The sequence below is a fragment of the Eublepharis macularius genome, chromosome 12, assembly GCF_028583425.1.
Source record: "Eublepharis macularius isolate TG4126 chromosome 12, MPM_Emac_v1.0, whole genome shotgun sequence".
NCBI classification, from domain to species: Eukaryota; Metazoa; Chordata; class Lepidosauria; order Squamata; family Eublepharidae; genus Eublepharis; species Eublepharis macularius.
Genome location: NC_072801.1, coordinates 19,505,319 through 19,526,169, shown reverse-complemented (window position 1 = coordinate 19,526,169; position 20,851 = coordinate 19,505,319). Strand labels below are relative to the sequence as shown.

The 20,851-nt window shown below is 42.7% G+C and overlaps 1 protein-coding gene across 7 annotated transcripts in view; it reads right to left on the bottom strand.

Moving 5' to 3' along the window:
- Window positions 1-20,851, bottom strand: part of TMC5 (transmembrane channel like 5) — a 54,886-nt gene that overhangs the window by 32,507 nt on the left and 1,528 nt on the right. The window contains exons 1-8 of one of the 7 annotated variants that reach the window (XM_054992675.1): window positions 15,237-15,329; window positions 14,937-15,000; window positions 7,167-7,315; window positions 5,761-5,963; window positions 4,516-4,620; window positions 4,125-4,232; window positions 2,339-2,438; window positions 247-334 (exon numbers count right to left, since the gene is read on the bottom strand). In XM_054992675.1, the coding sequence (XP_054848650.1) occupies window positions 247-334; window positions 2,339-2,438; window positions 4,125-4,232; window positions 4,516-4,620; window positions 5,761-5,963; window positions 7,167-7,240 (678 nt within the window). In that variant the 5' untranslated portion in view covers window positions 7,241-7,315; window positions 14,937-15,000; window positions 15,237-15,329. Of the gene's footprint in view, window positions 1-246; window positions 335-2,338; window positions 2,439-4,124; window positions 4,233-4,515; window positions 4,621-5,760; window positions 5,964-7,166; window positions 7,316-12,680; window positions 12,921-14,936; window positions 15,330-20,851 lie in introns of those variants that run through there. The other 6 variants (XM_054992680.1, XM_054992674.1, XM_054992678.1 and 3 more) reach the window with 6 other exon arrangements.

Sequence of the window (20,851 nt, the reverse complement as noted above, 5' to 3'; positions counted from 1 at the left end):
ATGTAGAGAGATACTAACTATGGGTACTTAGAAGACAATGATAACTTTACCAGCACATGGTCTGTACACAAACTTTATTGCAGCCAAACATCCAACTTAATTTTAGCCCCAACAACTTATAATATCCCAAGAAGATTCCTTTACTTTGAACACACGGATGCTGCAGCAACTATACTATATTGCACTTTCTTCATTAGAAAATCCTCATTTAATGCTTCTTCCTTGAGGACCATGTGCTACACTTACCAAAAATGTGTTGTAGAAGCACTGGGTACAACGGTTAATTTGAGCATCCTGGTTGTGTGACTTCGTTTTCTCCCTAAGAACATGATTCCTGTTGAGTAGTAAAAAGTAATGTATGATATACAGACATAAAATTAACTGGAAGTTTCCAGTCTCCATTACTTGTGCCCAATCACACCCCCTGCTTGCATGTTGCACAACTGTATCCTTATCAGCAAACACACATTTCCTAGATATGTCTCTGTTGATATGTCTCTGCCCATGCAATGATAGATGAGCGCATCTGTTGGGAAACATCAGAAGACAGGAGAGGAATTTCACCTTTCCCATTAATGCTCCCCATTTTCTCGGCAGCAAGGAAGAAGCCCTGCAAAATAAGCCTCATAGTTCCACATTAGCAAGAGAAGCACCGGATTGGGTGTCCCACATTTCACAAGCAATGCAAGATGTAACCTTACCAGTGCATGTTCAGATAGAAAGAAAGCAAAGAATACTTTTTGCCCTTCTGGACTGGCTTGCCTCTCAGAAAACTGAGCAAAAGGACTAAATTTTATAACTAAATTTTACTCGAGTCAAAAGGACATACTACAAGGGATCTGTCTTATGCGCAGGGCCGGCGTGCCCACTGAGGCAGGTCTGGCCCCCGCCTCAAGCACTGAGGCGCTGGAGGGGGCACCAGAGGGGGCGCCAGGGGGTGGGGGTGCCAGGGGCGCGCACTGCGGAGCTGGTGGCGGCAGCGCTGGCGGCTGAGTGGGAGGGATGGGAAACTGCTCGCGCACCGCCCCAGCCGCCTGCTGTGCATGGCCGGCAGCTGCTGCAGCCTGCCAGCCCTCCCTCCCCGCGCCGCCACCAACAACATGCCCCCGGCCAGGCACAGCAGCCGTGGGCCAGGTGTGGCAGGCGTCTGGGGCAGTGTGCGGAACAACAGAGCAGGAGGGCTGGGAGAACGCAGATGCACCTCCCCAGCCACCTGCCATGCCAAACTGGGAGTGCAGGCAGCCTCTGCGTGCCGTCCCAGCCACCTGCCACACCAATGGGGCCAGCTTGCTGTGTGATGACATCACACGCAGTGACATCATCACACACTCTGTGCATGCGCGTAGGGGCAGCCTAGGGCGCCAGAAACCCTGGCGCCACTCCTGCTTATGTGCAAGTACTGTTAGTACCCTTTGGGCCTTGCTCCCTCCTACTTGACCTCTTCTTGCTCCCCCAGACCATTCCACTTAATTTAGCACCCACCCCCAATTTCTCACACTGCTCTCACAGGACTAATTGCAGACTGTTTAACTATAAACTCAATGACTCCTTGACACTTTGACTAGGACCTCTTGCCTAGTACAGCCTGTACAATTACTCCTATCTTACCCTACTGCAGAAGTCTAACAGCCTCAGAGCCCACTCACGGGGATGTGATGAAGAGAGGAATGGTTCCCTTTATTTGAGTAGGGGAGTTCAGAAGAGGTCTGGCCTGGGTAAGTCCAATACCATGATAAGGTCTATTTATGCCATTTTGGAAATATTAAAAAAATGTGTCTTTTATTAACACATAGAGTATGTATATACTGCAATCAGAGAAAGGACACCCACAGTTTGAGTTGATTGAGAAAATAAAATTGGGTCCTAAATGGACTTAAACCAATCCCGTAAGCTGTATTTCATCAATTCTCCCTCTTTATTACAGCCCCATCCCATGTGGCTTTTGTTCTGTTACCTCCCTCCCCATCCCCAACAGTTACTTGAGATGGTCAAAGGAGAAGCCTCTTTCCTTTTTTAGCAGTGGGAAAGCTGGCTGGATCTAACCCCTGCACTGGGCAGGGGGTTGGACTAAATGGTCTGTATGGCCCATTCCAACTCTATGATTCTATGATAACCCACAATTTTTTAATTAACTTTAAAAATGCGGTTGTTTTCTAATTCTTCTATACCAAGACACAGAGGCAGCTGGGAAAGGAACTCAATACATTTTGGTAAAATTACTGAAAAAACCTGAAGTTTTTAAAAATTCTCAGAGTTATTTTTAAAAGTTATTTGTCAGTCTTTCCAATCTAGGCATGCCCAAAGCATTTACAAACATCAAAATGCAATGTGCTTTCACCTGATCTCCCTCTTTTCTTTCATAGTTTTTGGGATCTTCTTGATTGCTTTTATTCTTTCCCAGGTGGACAAGTTGGCAAGATTTTGGATTAGCTTTTCTTCTGCATAAAAAAATCCAAACATGAAAGTTGTATGAAGTAGTATGAAGTCGTATTACTGTTATCCAGGGCTTTTTTCCAGGGGGAACGCGGGGGAACGGAGTTCCGCAACCTTTTGAAAATGGTCACATGGCTGGTGGCCCTGCCCCCTGATCTCCAGACAGAGGGGAGTTAGCGGCGCAGAGGGCAATCTAAACTCCCCTCTGTCTGGAGATCAGGGGGCGGGGCCACCAGCCATGTGACCATTTTCTCTGAGGGCAAACCCACTGAGTTCCACCACCTCTTTTCCCAGAAAAAAAGCCCTGCTGTTATCTAACATTGCCAAAACACAACTGAAAGAACTAAAGCTAAAAACGGAGAAAACTAAAACTGGAGTGGAAAGTGAAGAGATGCAGTAACAAAAAGAGGCTGAATCAGAGGATGCAGTGGGAGAGAACCACACATGCTGCCCTGTGCTCCTTGGAAGAGGGATGGGATAAAGATACAATTAATTAACAACAAATGACAACCCTGGTAAGTGAAATGTGACACAGAAGGATATGAATACTGAGCAAACACATTGGCTATACGCTTAGCAATATGGGAAAATGCAGACTTCAGAAGCAGAAATAAACTTATATTGTTAATCAGACTGATGGCCGATGTGATCTGAGGTTCTACCAGTATCTGGCAGACATTCCTCCTAGATATCTTTCACTGAAGAGCATACTGGATTTGGCTTCAAGCCGGCCAGCTCCAGTTTATGGCCAGGGAAGCCTGGGCAGGGCACTCTCTACTTCATCAGCAAGTAACATCCTAGATGATAAAAGACAGCAATTTCTGGTTCTAGTGTGAAAATGTATCATAATGTATCAGTGTCAGAAAGCATTAATTGGACAGGCACACTCCCAACATTTCAAAGCAGTATCTTTTGCTTCCTCCAAGGAAGTTGGGGCAACATGTTTTTCCCTCCTTCATTTTATCCTCATAAAAAAATCCTGTGAGCTAGGTGAGGCCAAGAACGAGTCACTGGCACAAGGTCACCAGGCAAACTTTATGGTGGGAGGAGCCATGGCTCATCGGTAGAGCATCTGCTTGGCATGCAGAAGGTCCTAGGTTCAATCCCCAGCATCTCCATTTAAAAGGATCAGTTTGTAAGTGAGGTGAAGGAATTCAGAGATCCTGGACCACCGCTTCCACTCTGAGTAGACAACACTAATCTTAACGGTTTGATTCAGTATCAAGGTGTCTTCCCTGCCAGGTAAGTATGAATGTTTGAGAGGTTGCCAAAACGTATTGAACACCAGAACAATCTATCTTTTTGTCATTTTCTGTTAAAGGATAATGATAAAGTGATTTCTAAAGTGGTCGCGGAGTTTTTAGTGGGTGTGCTTAAGATTCATACAAGTTTTGTATAAAGATATTGACTTCTGTTATTTCCTGTAATTTTATAGTGACTTGTTTGCTGTCTTAGATCTTTGTATGCCATTAAAAGTATTTGAATTGAATTGATGCAGTATCAGACAGCTTCATGTGTTTGTGGCAAGGTGGGAATTTGAGCCCTGGTATCACAGTTCCTAGCCCACCATTACATCATGCAGAGGTTGAGAGATGTATGCCCACATTCCCCTTGTCAAATAACTTTTGGGGAGGGGCAACATTTTTTCAATAGATCAAATGAAAGGGGAAGGACAGAAAAAACTCATTCACCTTGCTTTTGCTTCTCTTCATTATATCCTGGGTCCAACTGAAGCAGACTAGAAGGTGCCAGGACAGCCATATCCACTTCTTGCCTGCTACGTCGCTGGATGATACTAACTGAGGAATTAAACAGAACATCTTTTTATGAGTCTATAGGCTTCATAAGTGTATGGCTGAAGAGACAGGAGTCTTATGGCACCCATAATATTTTATTCTAGTAAAAACATTAATGGACTATTGCCCACTTCTTCAGAAGCAAAGGAACATTTCTTCTAATAAATATTCTTTCTGAAAAGATTTTAAATCAGATACAAAAATATTTGGGAACAATAACTATTATGTATAAAAAAAAAATCACCGTTCAACAATGCTGTCCGATATTTGACCCTTATAATCTTACCTCCATCTGGCGTATCAGGTCTGTGTACATAATGATCATTAAAGGTATCACTGGAAGTAGGTAACATGTATGCAAATTCTGGTTCATAGTCAAATGAAGGATTAACTATAAGGGGGACAAAAACAGAATACAGACTATGTGGCTCTTCCTGTCATTAACAGAAGTTTATTGAAAGAGTAACAAGGCTGCAGAGACATCTGTAGATGACAAGGTTTGTATTCCAGAATAAATATAGTCCTGAATGCCAATGTGGTCCAATACACAGGACAATTGCATTGAACCTCTACTCGTCATATAATCACAGTTTCTTTTTATAGCTGATTGCCTCATTAACTCAGCCACTTCCCCCTTTGCTCATGTAAAGTCACTCGTGCCTGATAGCAACATAAAATGTGAATAAGTTATAGATCTCAGAGGCACATTTTGGAGTCGTGAAAAATGTAATTTCAGATAGTATTTACAACCCATTTCTAGGCTGGGTGATAGCTTCGTGCCTGTTGTATCAAATAGGACTGATACAAGTACAGTAAAGCTGAAGACAGCAGAAGAAGTACAGCAATCTTAGCCAAATTGGTCCAATATATAAGGTATTACCCACATTGTTTCAGATCCCCTTTCTCCACTGGGACCAACAGGACAAGGACTTTAGTTAGAAGCACTTTGATCAAGAGTCTCCATTCTGATTGAAGCAATTTATCTGGGCTCTACATTCCACTGAATGTTCCCAACACACACAATTTTTTTTTATCCATATCAGGGAAAGCTAGCACATCAGGGAGGAGGCTAGACTAGAACGTGTCTCCTTGATGTATTAGTTTTCTCCAGGCAGGGAGGTCTTGTGTGTATGGAAATACATTTAGGCTGCAATACTTTCCTGAGAATAAGGACTAAACAGACCTGAGCAGGATTCCAAGTACATCTGCTTAGAATTGCTTTCTTAATTTTGCAAGCCCTCACCTGCAAACTGAAAAATACATAGCCCAAACACAGGTTAAGCACCTCATGAGATCTAGTCTGCAGTTGAGTTCAGACGTCTTCCAAGTACAAATGGGCAAACACACATACACAACCCAGCCACAAAAACTCTCCCTTGCTGCTCATGGTTTCCATGCATTAAGATTACACAGAAACACACACAAGATTTTTATAACAAGTCCTATAGCATTAGGACTAGAAATTCTGCAGTGGAGCCCTTAAAATAATCAGCAGTCTTATACTTTAGATACATGTGATTCAACAACATACTATGTGCATTTCCATATGGATTTGAATCTGATGTCTCAAATGCAAAAGCTCTCGGACTGTATTCAGCTGGAGATTGAAGCTGCACAGAGTCCACAGGCATTTCCATTGGTGAATTTTGCTCTTCTGCACTGTAATCATCATAGGGATCGTAAGGAGAGGAATCATAAGGATTGCGATGAAAAGAAGCGCTCCAACGAGGTCTTCTAGACAAAAGATAAGAAAAGGGGAAAGAGTTACCAACAATTGCTGTAAACGGCACACACTGAAAGCTACTGAAAAAATGTAAAAGAATGTGCAAATATAATATACACAATTTAGCATCGCGGAAGTTAAAGGTTAACATTCAGGGCTAATAAAGTAAACAGACATATAGAAAATCAAAATGTAAATCTGTTGTCTCAGTGATTCATAGCGCCATCTTCTGCATAATTTCTATTCCCTGATTTTTACGCATTATGCAATAAGAACATCGATGGTTGTTGGGGGTTTTCCGGGCTGTCTTGCCGTGGTCTTGGCATTGTAGTTCCTGACGTTTCGCCAGCAGCTGTGGCTGGCATCTTCAGAGGTGTAGCACCAAAAGACAGAGATCTCTCAGAGATCTCTCACTGAGAGATCTCTGTCTTTTGGTGCTACACCTCTGAAGATGCCAGCCACAGCTGCTGGCGAAACGTCAGGAACTACAATGCCAAGACCACGGCAAGACAGCCCGGAAAACCCCCAACAACCATCGTTCTCCGGCCGTGAAAGCCTTCGACAATACATCAATAAGAACATCCTTTGCTGTATTTTCAATGGTATTTCAGTTTTAAAGGTGGAAAAAAAATCCATGGTTGCACGCCCGTACTAACACACCGAGCATCAACTTAGTTCCAGAAAATAAGCCTTTTCATGTGCATTCTTAATTTGGAAGTTGTGAGTGAGCAAAACTAAATGAATATGAGACGTTCTGCCTATGTGAACAGGAGTTGATGGTTTTAAACTTTAAAAGATTACTGCACCGCTGTAAAAATCAACTGTAAAACACTGTAAGCTAAACTGAAATGGGTATTCCACATAGCATTTTAAAGCACTAAATTTTCCTACAGGAATTTAGCCATCTTTGAGTGCATTTACAGCGCAATCCTAAGAAGAGTTACTCCAGTCTAAGCCCATTGAAATCAATGGGCTTAGACTGGTATAACTCTGCTTAGGATAGCACTGTTAGTCAGAAAGTCCCATTCAGCAACAATTCTGCTTGTCATAGCAAGGTTTCTTTTGCACAAGGCGCTCTTGATATGCGCTGCACAACATCAGGATCAAAACTAGAATGAGTAGCTAGATGTATTCTATGGACATTAACCGCTATTCTCCCTGTTACTCAACAACAGCAATTGTCTGTAGTTTTATAAATCCATTTTCCAACATACACTCGGTCAAGCTCCAGTGTTTCAGAGTCATGGTAGTCTGGGTTCTCAAAGGCATCATTGTAGTGAAAGGCCATTTTTCAAGGAAAGTATTTGGAAATTCTTTCAGCAGAGTGCATCAGTTCTTCATTAGTGATATCTTCACTCTGAACCTATTTAAAAAGAAATTACATTCAATAACATTTTTGGCTGAATTGTTTATAGACTACATTTGCTTTAATTCAGGATTATAATCCACTGAACCCAACTGGATGTACCCAACAAAGTTTACCATAAATTTAACTGCATGGTGCATTCCTGGGATTACTGGCTGGTCAAATGTATAAACATGTCCAGTCACTCATCATGAGACACTTGTATAGGACAGAAGATCCTCCTCTGGGCTACCCCCACAAGCACAGCCTTGCAATTTATATGCCGTCCCAGGTTCTCTGTATCAGAACTGCTCTATTTTTTTACAATTATGTATTTTAGTACAATAACAATTTAAGATACATTCCACAACCCTGTATCTCGGTCCTGACCCAAACCCACACAAACAGTCTGCCTACGCTGTTATTTAAGAAGGAAAACATGCTAAAAATCCATTCAGGGTTCTTCCAGTTCCTCACCTAGTAAAGTATTAGTGGCACAATCCCTTCTTAGTTTCCCAACCGCTTGTCTTCAGACGAGGAATGATTTGTTACAACTTACAAAGAAAACCCTCCAAAATCATCTTCGTCATTTTGAAAACACAAGAAAATCCAAAGTGTTTGCAGAATTTCTGAACATTTTGGTATTTGGTTCAGCGAATGGTACAAACAAAGCCTCTTAAAGTCTGATTCGGTTTTGTTTTCCCGGCCATGTCGGACGCTCCTCTCCACAGGTCCAGGAGGAAGCGGCCAAGCAGCCTGACTGGGTGGTTGACCTGCGAGGGTTAACCTCCAGGACTCCCAGTGAGGGGGTCAGGGTCCAGAGCGCTGCGGGAAGAGCCCCCTGAAGTCGATACAGGGGGTAAATTGCCCGTCTGCTCCTACGGAGGCCGGCAGACTTGCGCAGCACATCGCGTGCTGCCGGGCCATGGAGAACGGCAACAAGCAGATTTAAGGTGAAAACCTGTAAGTAAGCGAAGCCCTTCTGCTATTCCAAGCGTATGCGAAGGATTGGTGGGAGTTGAAGCTAAGAAGGTCCGGATATCTCCCCCGTCACTGAGTTTCGGAACTTAGTTATCGGTCTCCCCCCCACCTAAGATGGCGACGAAAAAGCAGAGCCCTGCTGTGAGCAAATCGGTTTTGGCGACGCTACAGGGGAAGGGAGAAACTCTTGAAGAGGTGGTTAAACGGTCGGTCGTTGAAGCTATGAAGCCCTTTGTTGATAAGCTAAATGAAATCGGACAAAGGGTTGGCTCAGTTGAGAATGAAGTGAAAACCATTAAAGATGCAGCGTCTGGGGCAGAGCAATCTGCTCGGGAAAATGCAGTACTCATGAAAGCAACAAACAAAGAAGTAAAGCTTTTGGAGAATTAATTGATAGGATTACAAGTGGATCGTGCTCAGACGGTATTGCATCATCAGAATGTGAAGGAGGAGGAAAGTGAAAACTTAAAGGATTTGGTGTTGGAACTTTTGGCATCATCCGCAAAGGCAACTACAGAAGAGTTAAAAAGCGATATTCTGGAAGTCTGTCGGACATCTTCAAAATATGCAACGAAGCGTCAGCTGCCTCGCGAGATTATTATTGATTTTTCATCTAAGAAGACTCGGGACACCATCTTATATAATTCGTACAATGTGGACTTGGACTTTCTGGGCAATAAGGTTAAGATATTGAAGGACGTTCCATTTTTAGCTCGGAAAAGAAGATTCAAATATAAAAGGTTTGCAGCTCTTCTGAGGAAGCGTGAAATAAAATACAAATGGTTATTTCCGGAAGGCATCTGGTTCAGATATAAAGACCAAGCCTACAAGATAATATCGGAAGTACAGCTGAGAGACTTTGTGTTTAATCATCAAGAGTTCCAGCAAGAAGAAGATTTAGAATCTGAAGGGGGGAGTGGGGAGGAGGGAGGGAGCACAGCTACTGTAGCTGTTCAGAGAGAACTGAGACCGAGACCCAGAGGGGGGGGGGGAGAAGAAGACCTGATCCTGACTGTAGTTTGTATTTTATAAGATCTACCAATCTAATAGCATATTAGAAAGTTTAACTTTAAATAATTGTATTATGAAGGGAATACAATACTTGTAGATGTAGTGTGTGTTTTTATATGTTGTTTTTTCCCTCTCCCCCTGTTCCCTTTTTCTTGTAGTTTTTGATGTTAGCAATTAAAAATAAAAAAATTTATAAAAAAAAGCCTCTTAAAGTCTATAGATACTTTCACCTAAGGATAAATACCTCAGCACAAAGGTCATTTTACTGTTGATCAGAAATTTCTTTTTAAGACCCACGCTGATTATCTGCAATCTTGTCTTCAGGAAATAGCTGGCAGCAAAAGCCGCAGTAAGCAATTTAATACGTCCTCGCTGACAAGTCAACAAAAGCAAATTGGACTCCGATACCGAGAGCATAAGGGAAGGTGCGGTATGTGCACCTAGATTCTGCCTGGGCTTGCTTGTTCTTTCCTCTCCCCATTACAGCTATAAGGAGAGCTAACAGCATCAATAAATTCTTTTCCGTCTCCAAATCTTGCACATTTACCTTCCACACAAACAGCGGAAAACAAAGCAAAATCTGGAAATGATAAAAGAACACCACACATGCAGTGGCTTCTTGTAACCTCCTCAGATGAAATCTTCAAGACTTGATACGGGAAACAGCATGAAATTCTCTCTCCCTTATTTTCCCTAAATCAAACCAAAGTATAAAATACAAGTGTTTAAACTTTGTGTGAATTTCTATGGCTGAGCAGGGATTTGAACTTTTGTCTCCCACACCCTAGTCAACACTTTAACAACTACATCATGCTGGTATTTTAAAATAGTATATTAAATTATTACCCAATCATTCATTATTAAATGATATAGATTCTATCCGGGATGCAAAGAAAATTAAAATGATACATGAAAAAATGTGGTAGATTAACATCATAAATGACAAGTTTTTGCATTGACACAGTAACATCAGCCTCAAAAAAAATCAGATTGTTTTGGTGTGCAACAGCTTCTTAATTCATCCTGAACTGGAAAGGTACAGTGGAGACTGAAGCTTGCTGCTAGTGCCAGATTATAATTTAATGAGCTGTATTAGTTTACAAGCGTCTCCTTGAATGGGGGCAGGGAGGGGAAGCAAACTATAATTTTAATTTAAGACCAAAAAGAGGGAAGCTAGGAAGTCTTCAAGTTTAAGAAGAATACTTCTTATCATCCTCAGCTTCTGTTCTTACAGCTCCAACAATAAAGATAACCAGACCACAATTTGTTGAGGATAGGGAGGTCTTTTTTCCCTCCTGACCTGCTATCTTGTTTTACGTAGTTACTAGATACAAGGCGGGAGACATTGCAGGCAAGAAATCTAAGACTTTGGCAGAGCCAAATGGTACCATAATTTCTATTGTTTTGCTTAATTAAAATTAAATGACAGTTCTTAAAATAGTTGTATTGTGTTTGTCCTCAAAGAAATGGTAGGTTGCGTTATGGATTAGTTCTCATTCAGGTGGTTTTGGATGCAGCTGAGCAAGTACTTTCATAGGAATTAAATGCTTAATTTTCTCTGCAATTCTACCAGATACTTACACAGGTGTCAAGACCCCAGGCCCCTTTTTCCCTTTCCTGTGTGCTGAGCACAGCCTTCCCAAGGGCTCTCTCTGGACTCAGGCAGGTAAATATATCGTAATTTATTAAAGAGAGATTTCAGGAGCATATGCTGAGCAGGAACCACTCTTCAGTTAAGCATTAAGGCAAGCACAAGAATAAATAAGAGCTTCGATATTCTAAATACACTTAACTAAAATAGTACTGATAGATCAAGATGGGTAGCCGTGTTAGTCTGTCTGTAGCAGTAGAGAAGAGCAAGAGTCCAGCAGCACTTATAAGATTAACAAAATTTGTAGTAGGATGAGCTTTTGTGAATCACAGCTCACTTCTTCAGACACTTCTTCAGGTATTCATGAAAGCTCTTACCCTACCACAAATTTTGTTAGTCTTATAGGTGATACTGGACTCTTGCTCTTTTCTAATATACTGCATATCTGGCAATCTCTGGCTTCATGGCTGAGATCCTTACCAAAGGCTTTAGAGCCCAATCTGCGCACATTCAGTTCTTGTCCTGCTAGAAAGCAGGAAGCATGGAAGTAAAGCCTCTCTCACACAAGCTGGTAGACAGGTACTGACTAGAGATTACCACAGTAATTTTCAGGCCTGCATTACGTCAGACCACCAGAGCATGAACCAATCAGGGCTTAGATACTTAGCATGAACCAATCAGGGCTTAGATACTTAACTGGCAGTGCTAGCATGAGAAATATGGGGAGTACTGCTTGATAGTGACCACAGCCGCACTCTGCCCGGATTCCCAAGGCCAATTCTCAAGAAATTGTCGATGACTTGCAGATGTGCCTGATCAGCGAGTCGAGAAACTTTTCTCAAAACAGGCCTGGTTTGGGGCCTGTGCAAACTCAGAGCCAAACTACAAGTGACGTCTTACACAGGTTGGACACTAGTCGGCTTCCCTCAAGTTTTGATGGGAAATGTAGGCGTCCTGGTTTTACAGCTTGGCTCTCCATTACAGCTGCAAGACCAGGATGCCTACATTTCCCATCAAAACTTGAGGGAAGCCGACTAGTGTCCAACCTGTGTAAGACGTCACTTTTAGTTTGGCTCTCAGAGCCTGAACCAGAGTGTTAAACTTATCCAATCGAGAGCCTGATGGGCTCCTTTCCTTACAACAGCATTTTGAACAATTATGTTTTAAGAAGCTAAGTTCAAAAACAATTTTAAAAGCTGATGGAATACACATCAGTCTCTAGCCTCTTAAAGATAGAAAGCTCATACCCTGGAAATCTAGTTCGTTTCTAAGGTGGTACTGGACCTGAATCTAGCCTTTTTAAAGTTAGACCAAAGATTCCCACGCTCATTATGATCAAGTGAAAATTATGCTGTAGATTCCTTTCCCCAAATTTCACTGCAAGAAATTTTATTGGAAATCACCTGTTCTTACTAACCAGCCAAGCTAAGGGCCAAAAACAGATGTGATAGAAATCACAGATCTTTGTCAGTCTGTATAAAGTAAGAGTCAGGTGAACAGCCATATTGGTAGAAGAGCGAGTGCAGTAGCACATTAAAGAGCAACAAGATTTCCTGAGTATAAGCTTTTGAGAGTCAAACCTCCCTTTGTCAGATCAGCTGAAGGGACTCTTGACTCTCGAAAACTTATACCATGGAAATCTTGCTGGTTTAAAACGCTACTGGACCTGAATCTTGCTGTATTAACAGAAATCATACACACACGCACCCATAATTCAGAAAGGAAGATGCTAGCCAAGCCACTAACCCCTAATCAAAGTCCCCAGTGCTGCTATCAACAGTTTTAAAGAAAAAGACTTACCTTTTATAATGCTAATTTTTCCCTTTCTGCAGTGGCAACATGGGTGCCCAACGTCAGTTGGCAAAACAAAATTGGAGGGATGTTGAATAGTTTACTCCCCTCTTCCCTTCCTGCGGGGCCCAGATTGAAATCTTAGCCGCACATATATGCAATTTACCTTTTTACAGAGCCCTGTGATCACCAGCTCGCTTGTTTTGTCCCTTGGATTCTACCCTGGCCCTTTCAGGAAGCTTGACAAAGTTATGACCATTGACATTAGCAATCATTAATCAGCCTTCCTTAGATCTTTTCCCCCAACAGACCAATATGTGGCTTTAACTTCCTTATTGGCAAAACATTCAAAGATAGCTTATATGCATTAAGAATACTCCACAGCGAACAAAAGCAACTTCTGTTTTTGACAGGTGATCCGCCACAAATATTAATATGCCTCCATTTCCTAAAGTGGGGCACAAAAAAACCTCACCAGGCCTTCTGAACAAACAGGTTTCCCACCCCCACCCTATTTTTAACACTTTCAACATTTTAAGGCTAGGCCTGCTCTAAGCTCAGCGGAAAGTAATTTTGAATACTACTTTTGCCACAAACATGTAAAAGGCAGAGACACATTAAATAGTCCTCAGGAATACTTGCTTGAAGAAGGCTCAGTGGATTTTAGAGCTGCTGTAGCACAGTGGTTAAGTGGTTCAGCTGTGAATCAGCTCTCTACTGGTTCAAATCCCACTACTGCCACGAGCTTAGTAAATGACTCCTCTCAGCCCCAGCTGTCTTGTGAGAATAATAATAACACTAACTTGTTCACTGCTCTGGGTGGGACACTAATCTGTCTAGAAGAGTGGTATAAAAGTGCAGTTGTTATTAATATTATTATGATTTAATGAAGCTTGTTTGACAAGATGGGTATGGAATACAGGGTTTATTCTAAGCCAGTGACACTTAACTATTCATCAGCTATCAAGCACTAAGACTTCATATTCAGCATTGTAATCAAAGAGCGCACTGGACAAAGCAATCGTTGTTTATATAAGTATATTTATAAGATATGCATATGATACACAGACCTCAGGCACACATTCAATGACCCCCTTGTCCCCAGTGGTCAACAGCCAATTCCTTTATTTTGATTCCTGTTTGCTGTGTGCTAGTTCAGAGGCCTGGGGGAGAAATCTAGGTCCTGTGTTTTTATTCCCAGGATAGGGAGAACAGTGTAAGATAACTCTTCCTCATTGGTTGCCACAGGCTAACCCCCACCCCTCAAGCACCAGAGACCCAGGTTCAAACTCCCACCCTGCCACAGAAGCTCTTGGGGTGATCTTGGGCCAGTTGCTCTCCCTCAGCCTAGCTTATCTTACAGGGTGTTTGTTGTGAGGAAAAACGTAGAAGGGAATGTTGCAAGCCACTTTGCGTCCCCATTGGGAAGGGAAAACACCATATAAAGGTCTAAAAGAATAAATGTCAGCAACCGCACAGACTGGATTTTTTTTCTAGTGAAAGACTAAGAAGAAACAAAAGAAGGAAAACAGAAAATGAAAGAAAAAAGAAGGAAAGTTAAAATGGAAAAAAAAGATATTCATCTTTATTTTTCTCATTTATTCATTCTTTGTACAAGTTATTAAAGCCTCTATGCCAAACTGCCCAAAAATATAGTTTCCACTACAGATTTTTATTCCTGCTGTATAAGATGTGTTCAGCTGTACACTGTAATAAATTGTGGCACAGGAAAGAAAATACAAATAGTGCTACTCGTTCAGGAAATACGTGCAATGACTAGCATAGGGACAATGGTGCTGTGTGCCTGTACCACAATACATGTGATTAATGCAGGGTAGGTACCCAGGATGAAAACAAATCATACTTAAAACCACCGTTCAAAGTGGGCAGAAACGCTTTAGCCACAACAAATCTGCTTGTCCTTAAGGTGTCACAGGAAACATTTGTTTCTGTGGTGACAGCAGACTAACATGCCACCTGTCTAGAACTCAGACCACATCATAAAAGCCACGTGCCTTTCCTAACTGGAATATTGAGAGAGATTCAGGTCAAGAATCTGTTTTTCCAAGGCAACCTTGACACAGGATAGTTTTCATTTCAGAACATGAGCACTGTGCACAGAGATCCGTGATGAGACAGCAGAGGGCATGAAACCACGGGTGACATGGGAGAACAGACATCAGTGCAAAAGAACAAGAGCTAATGGAAAGGGAGAGATGATCCCCTTCTGGACAACAGACAGAAAGAAAGCGCTCCCGTGCTTACCTCAACCTTCTAATTCAGGTACTCCTCCAGGGCTGAAAATTGCTGGATGAATTACTGCCTGGAACTTTAATCAGAACAAAAAAAAGAACAGCTGAAAAACCATCCTTAGCTCTCTGGCTGCCGGTTTCTTTCTCAGGAGGTAGCTGGCACAGGATCCCAGGGGGAAGGGAGGAGGCAGCGTCCTGCTGCTAGCAGGACAACAGGTGCTGCTGACACCTACACCGCTTGAACTCCCGGAAACCCATTCAGAATTAGCGTCCCACAGAGGCACACAGCGCAATCATTAGCAATGCTCATTACCAGCAACGATCTTGGTAGGTCTCCTCCGGTCCTGAAAGAAAACTAGGGCATATGGAGATAAAGTTGACTGAAGTTCTGCTACTCTCCCAAATTCTCCTTCCTTGTGCATATTTCTTCCTTGTCCTTCCTTGGCTATACAATTTCTCTGGAGCATGTATTGTTTTTGTTTGAGCTTAACGACTTGGTTAATTCATTCTTTGCAGCAAGGACTATGGTGACTTACCACAAACCGAGGTGTACACACAATTCATCTATGAATTCCCAGCAGAAGGTCACGCCCTGTTACTCTCACAGGCTGTTTGATCAGCATTGTTATATCTTTGTTCACTGCCAATGTTTCAGCTCAGATGTCAACTAATGTGTCCCAAAAGCCGCTGAAGCATTTAGTCCACAGTATTTATTTGCTATTCAAATTTCTCTACTTCGAGCAATTCTTACCAAGAGCAAGGCCGCAGAGCTGTACATGTTGTTTGATGCAAACCACCACAAATGAAACCCAGGAAAGTAAAGAGTACTGCTAGGAAAAGTTTTCTGAAAATAATTACACATTACAAATAACTCTTTGAGCAAAAGTGTGTTGGACGCAGGTCATACCCTTGGTTATACACTGTACGGTGTTACTGCCTAGATCAGAGGTCCCCAATGTGGTTCCCACCGACGCTTTTCTTGGCCCCCAGCGCTTTTAGAAAGTGGGTGGGGCCAGGTGGGGTTCCTGCCCTGCAGGACTTCTGATTGACCATTGAAGATGCAGATTAAAATAATGCTTTATTCTCTCTCACTCCACTTTCCCAGTGTATTTTTAAATTACCCCTCTTCTCCCTTGCACTTGAGCTTTCTCTGTGTGTGTGTGGCTCTGCCTTTTGTGGCAGCCATTTTTGCACTTGCACTCACCACCTGTGTCAGAATTCAAAACGTTCCATAGGCTCAAAAAGGTTAGGGACCCCTGAACAAGACTGGGTGTGACAAAGCGGTTGGAGTGCCAAATTAGAACAGCGGAGACCCAAATTCTAACTCTATTCAGCTATGAAACTCACTGAGTGACTCAGGGCCAGACACTCTCATCTTAATCTACCGCACAGGGTTGCTGAGAGTACAAAATGGAGAGAATTATGTGTATCACTCTGAGCTTCTTAAAGAAAAGGTGGGGAAAATGTGATATATGGCAGGCATAATGCTGTGACTAAGACATTATGAATCAGGAAGCCCGTTCTAACTTCTAGATTTATTAGGTAACCTTAAAGCAAGCAACGTGTCAGCCCCCTACCCCAGCAATACAGTGATAATAATATTGACTTACTTTACTAGGAGTAGCCTGAATAACCTTGATTAAGTTTAATCTTGTCAGAGCTTGCAAACTAAAAAGGGTTGGCCAAGATTAGCACTTGGATGTGAGACCACCAAGGAAGACCGGAGTCTCTATGCAGAGGAAGGCAATGACAAACCACCTCTGCTTATCTTGTGCCTTGAAAAACACCATGGCCATGGGGTCACTAATAGGGTTGCCATTCCCCCACTGGGGACAGGGGATCCTCCGCTCCCACCCTTCACCCCCACCCCCGCTTACCTGGCTGGTGGGGGAGGTACGGGCCTCTGGGGGTGCACTCCTGTGGCCCCAGTCCAGCTCAATTTGGGACACTGCAGAGCACAAGAGCATTCCCACGTTCCGCAGTGGCCCATTTCAGACTGATTCAGGCCCAATCCAGGCAGATTTGGGCCTGAAACAGGCCTGGATCAGGCTGCTGCGGAGCGCAAGAGCATTCCTATGCTCCACAGCAGCCCGATCTGGGCCAATTTGACCCCCCACAGAGCGCGGGAGCACTCTGTAGTAGCACTACTACTACATTACAAGATTGTTGCAAAGCAGTTCAATATAATAAACATGAAATACTTTGAATGTTCCCAAGTTCTATACTGCTGGGGAGAGTTGTTCTAATTATCCAGCCAGGGTGTCAGGACAGATAAACCACAAAATATACTAAATTCACTATTAACTGGCGGTGAAGGAAACTGTTGCTTTAAAGTACTCTTAAAACATATCCATCAAAGATCACAGAAACAGTTATTGTTTGGCTCAGGGTTTTAATTCCAGCTAATCTTGGGGGCAGAAGAATGATTTGTAGCTAGGGACAGCGAGGATGGAACACTGAGGGTTCTGATTACCACGCTTAAGAGTCTCTTGAGACAACCATATCCCCGTTTATTTGGGCAGACTGCCAACTGGCTTCTGCAAACTTTGGCTGATAGGCTACATATACAAAGATACGTGCAGCATTTTCTTGTGGAATAGGGTACTTGATTTTATGCCAGTATCCTCTGAGAAAACAAGCACGATGGACTGGAAAAGGCAGAGGGAAGGAATTGTCCCTAATGAGGGATCTTGAACACACAGGTGTCCTTCTGTTGTTTGTACTGCAACAAACTCAGCAGTAAAAAGGGAAAATATGTTACCTTCTCGGAAGACACCCAAGATGTATTTTATTTATTTTTATGTCATTTATAGTCTGCTTTTCTCACTGAGATTCAAGGCAGATTACATAGCGTGAGATTAATACAATCAGTATCAAGGACATTTCCATAAACAATGCCATAGGATAAATAAATACAAGTTTACAAAGACATAGCATTAGCAAGGATCCAATGCAGAGTTGAAGAATTGCTGAAACAGAACATAAATCAATACTAGGACTGACATTAGACAACATGAAGCACAGGTAGCATATAGGAGTACATATTTAAAGCAACAAACACGTACGGCAACATAGTGGTGAAGTCTATGGTCCCTAACGCATTAGCAAAGCATCAGGGGCCCCCTCCCTACAATACACCCCTTCTATCTGAATTAAAAGGATTTTTGAATACTTTGGTTTTGTATCATTTGCAGATAGCCAGGAGAGGGTGTGCTCCTGACCTCCTCAGACAGGCCATTCCACAGGCCAGGGGCCACCACAGAGAAAGCCCATGTACAGGCTGCTGTTGATTTTGCCCATGTGCAGTCTGGCACCTGCAAGAGACCCTGTTCAGATGAGAGAAGCTGCCATGGAGGGGCATATGGAGGGAAGCAGTTCTGTAGGTATGCCAGGCCGAGGCCGTGAAGAGTTTGTACGTAATAACCAATACCATGAATTGAGCACAATAACTGATAGGTAGGCAATGGAGTGACTGTAGGGTGGAAGTGATGTTCATGCTCCTGCTTGCTCCTGACAACAGTCGAGCTGCAGCATTTTGCACCAATTGCAGCCTCCTAGTTAACTTAGATGGGAGACCAATGTATAGTGCATTACAATAGTTAAGTTTTGATGTTACCATAGCATGGATCCAGGTGGCCAGGTCAGTCGAGTTGAGGTAAGAAGCCATCTTCCAGGCTAGAGTGAGATTGTAGAAAGCATTTTTTGTGGCTGCCTTAACTTGTTTTTCTAGTAGTAATGCTGGACCCAGTATAACCCCTAGGCTCTTAACCGAGTCTGCAAGGGTCAGATGAACTCCATCGAAAGTGGGGAGTACAATGTCTTTCAAGATCTCTGCCTTCCCAACAAGCACCACTTCAATCTTGTCTGGGTTCAATTTCAATTTGTTATTTTTCAGTCATTTCACCATGGCTGTCAGGCAGCAATCTAAGATTTCTACTGCATCCTGTGGGGACCTGGATAGCGAGATAGAGCGTTGGGTGTCATCTGTATACTGATGACATCAAACCTAAAAGTTTTACATAGAGGTTGAATAACTAGCTTACGGGACTGTGTCCTGCGGAACCCCACAAGATTGTTCCCATTCTGGAGATAGCTGATCTCTGAAGGCAACCCTTTGAGTTCGTTCCATGGGAAACAATTTAAATCAGTCCAAGGCACATTCTTTGATGCCCACTTCCGTTTCTAAATGCCTCAACAGGATGACTGTGTCAAAGTCTGCAGATAGATCCAGGAGGAGCAATAAGGAGGCATGGCCTTTGTCTATATTCAGACAGAGATCATCTACTAACACTACTAGTGCTGGTTCTGTCCCATGCCCTGGTCTGAATCCAGACTGGAAAGGATCTAGAGTGCTAGAGTTTTCCAAGAAGATCTGGAGTTGGTCAGCTACTGCTCTCTCAATCACTTTGCCCAGAAAGGGCAGGTTAGAGTGTGGGCGATAATTGGCCACATCAGTTTTGTCTATGGATGGTTTTTTAATTAGTGGACAGATAACTGCCTGTTTGAGCGGCTGGGGGAAGGTTCCCAGAGTTAGCGATTGATTTACAATAGGTCTCAGTGGTTCACTTATATGATTTTTACTTGATTTTAACAGCCAAGATGGGCAAAGATCAAGTGCACAAGTAGTGACTTTCATAGATGCCAGGATCCTGTCATTGTAATTGGTTCAAAGCTGTACAAATGTAGGCCAGATGGTGTATTAAGCATTTCTTTTACCTCGTTTGCACTGCAGCTAGCATCTAGATCAGAGCGTATTTTGTAGACTGATTTCTAGAATGGCCACTGAAAGTTGCAACTGGAGTTTTTAAATTAATGTACCTATTAAAACATTTATATCCCACCTTTCCACATGTTTAAAGGCCGTTTACAATAAGAAAAAAATAGAAGAAAAACAAACATTTAACAAAACGAACAAGAGAGGTCTGTAGAACAGTGTTGTATGAAATAGCAAAGCAGAGTCAGGCTATAAAACTTGTACATAACATTCAGAACCAGAACAATAACACAAGTAAAGCTTGCTAGAGGTACTGAAAAAGATAGAAAGGAGCAATGAGGTCAGTTTATCCTCTGAATCTATGAAAAGAGGAGCTAGTAAGGTGGCATGGCAGACACACAGTGGCTGACAGATTCTTTGCAGATCACAGCCATATTTGTGATTCATACTCAAGATTCTGAATTCCAGAGACAGTTCAGCCACAGATAACAACAAAGCCACTGCCTAGGCATACCACAACACACACACTTACCAAAAGCAATGTACAAACCTGAACATACCAACCAGCAGTTTGCTAGCAACCTGGGCCGATTCCAGACGACTAACCTTAAATCGCTCCATGCCGCCCTCTTCCGGATCGCGACGGGGAAAATGCGAAATATCGCGTTTCCTCGCGCGAGTTTTGCGCGACGACGCGCAAAACTCGCGCGAGGAAACGCGATATTTCGCATTTTCCCCGTCGCGATCCGGAAGAGGGCGGCATGGAGCGATTTAAGGTTAGTCGTCTGGAATCGGCCCTGATAGAAGTTTAACAAAAGGCTTTCTGGAATAGAACTTTTTTATACAGGCTTTTTGAAAGCCGACAAGAGTGACAATCTTCTAGCCAGAAGGTCAGGACCCAGAAGAATGCTTCAACAAGCCCATATTTGGGCCGAATCCTATGGAACCGTACAGTAAGAATAGCCAAGGGAAGCAAAATATGGTATCTCTACAGAAATGTACCAAACATGACTTGTTCTGTCAATGTAACAAACTGAACAAAAAAGCCTAGTTTCATCATCTACTTACTGTTCACTACCTCAAGCATTTATTGCATTAGTCACAGCAATTTAGTTGTCAGTATTGCTACAGGGAATGAATCCTGCTGGCTTACTGGGCATACACTTCCAACAGTAATTACAGCCTTCCCTTGTAACAGCAGCTTTGCACATCCC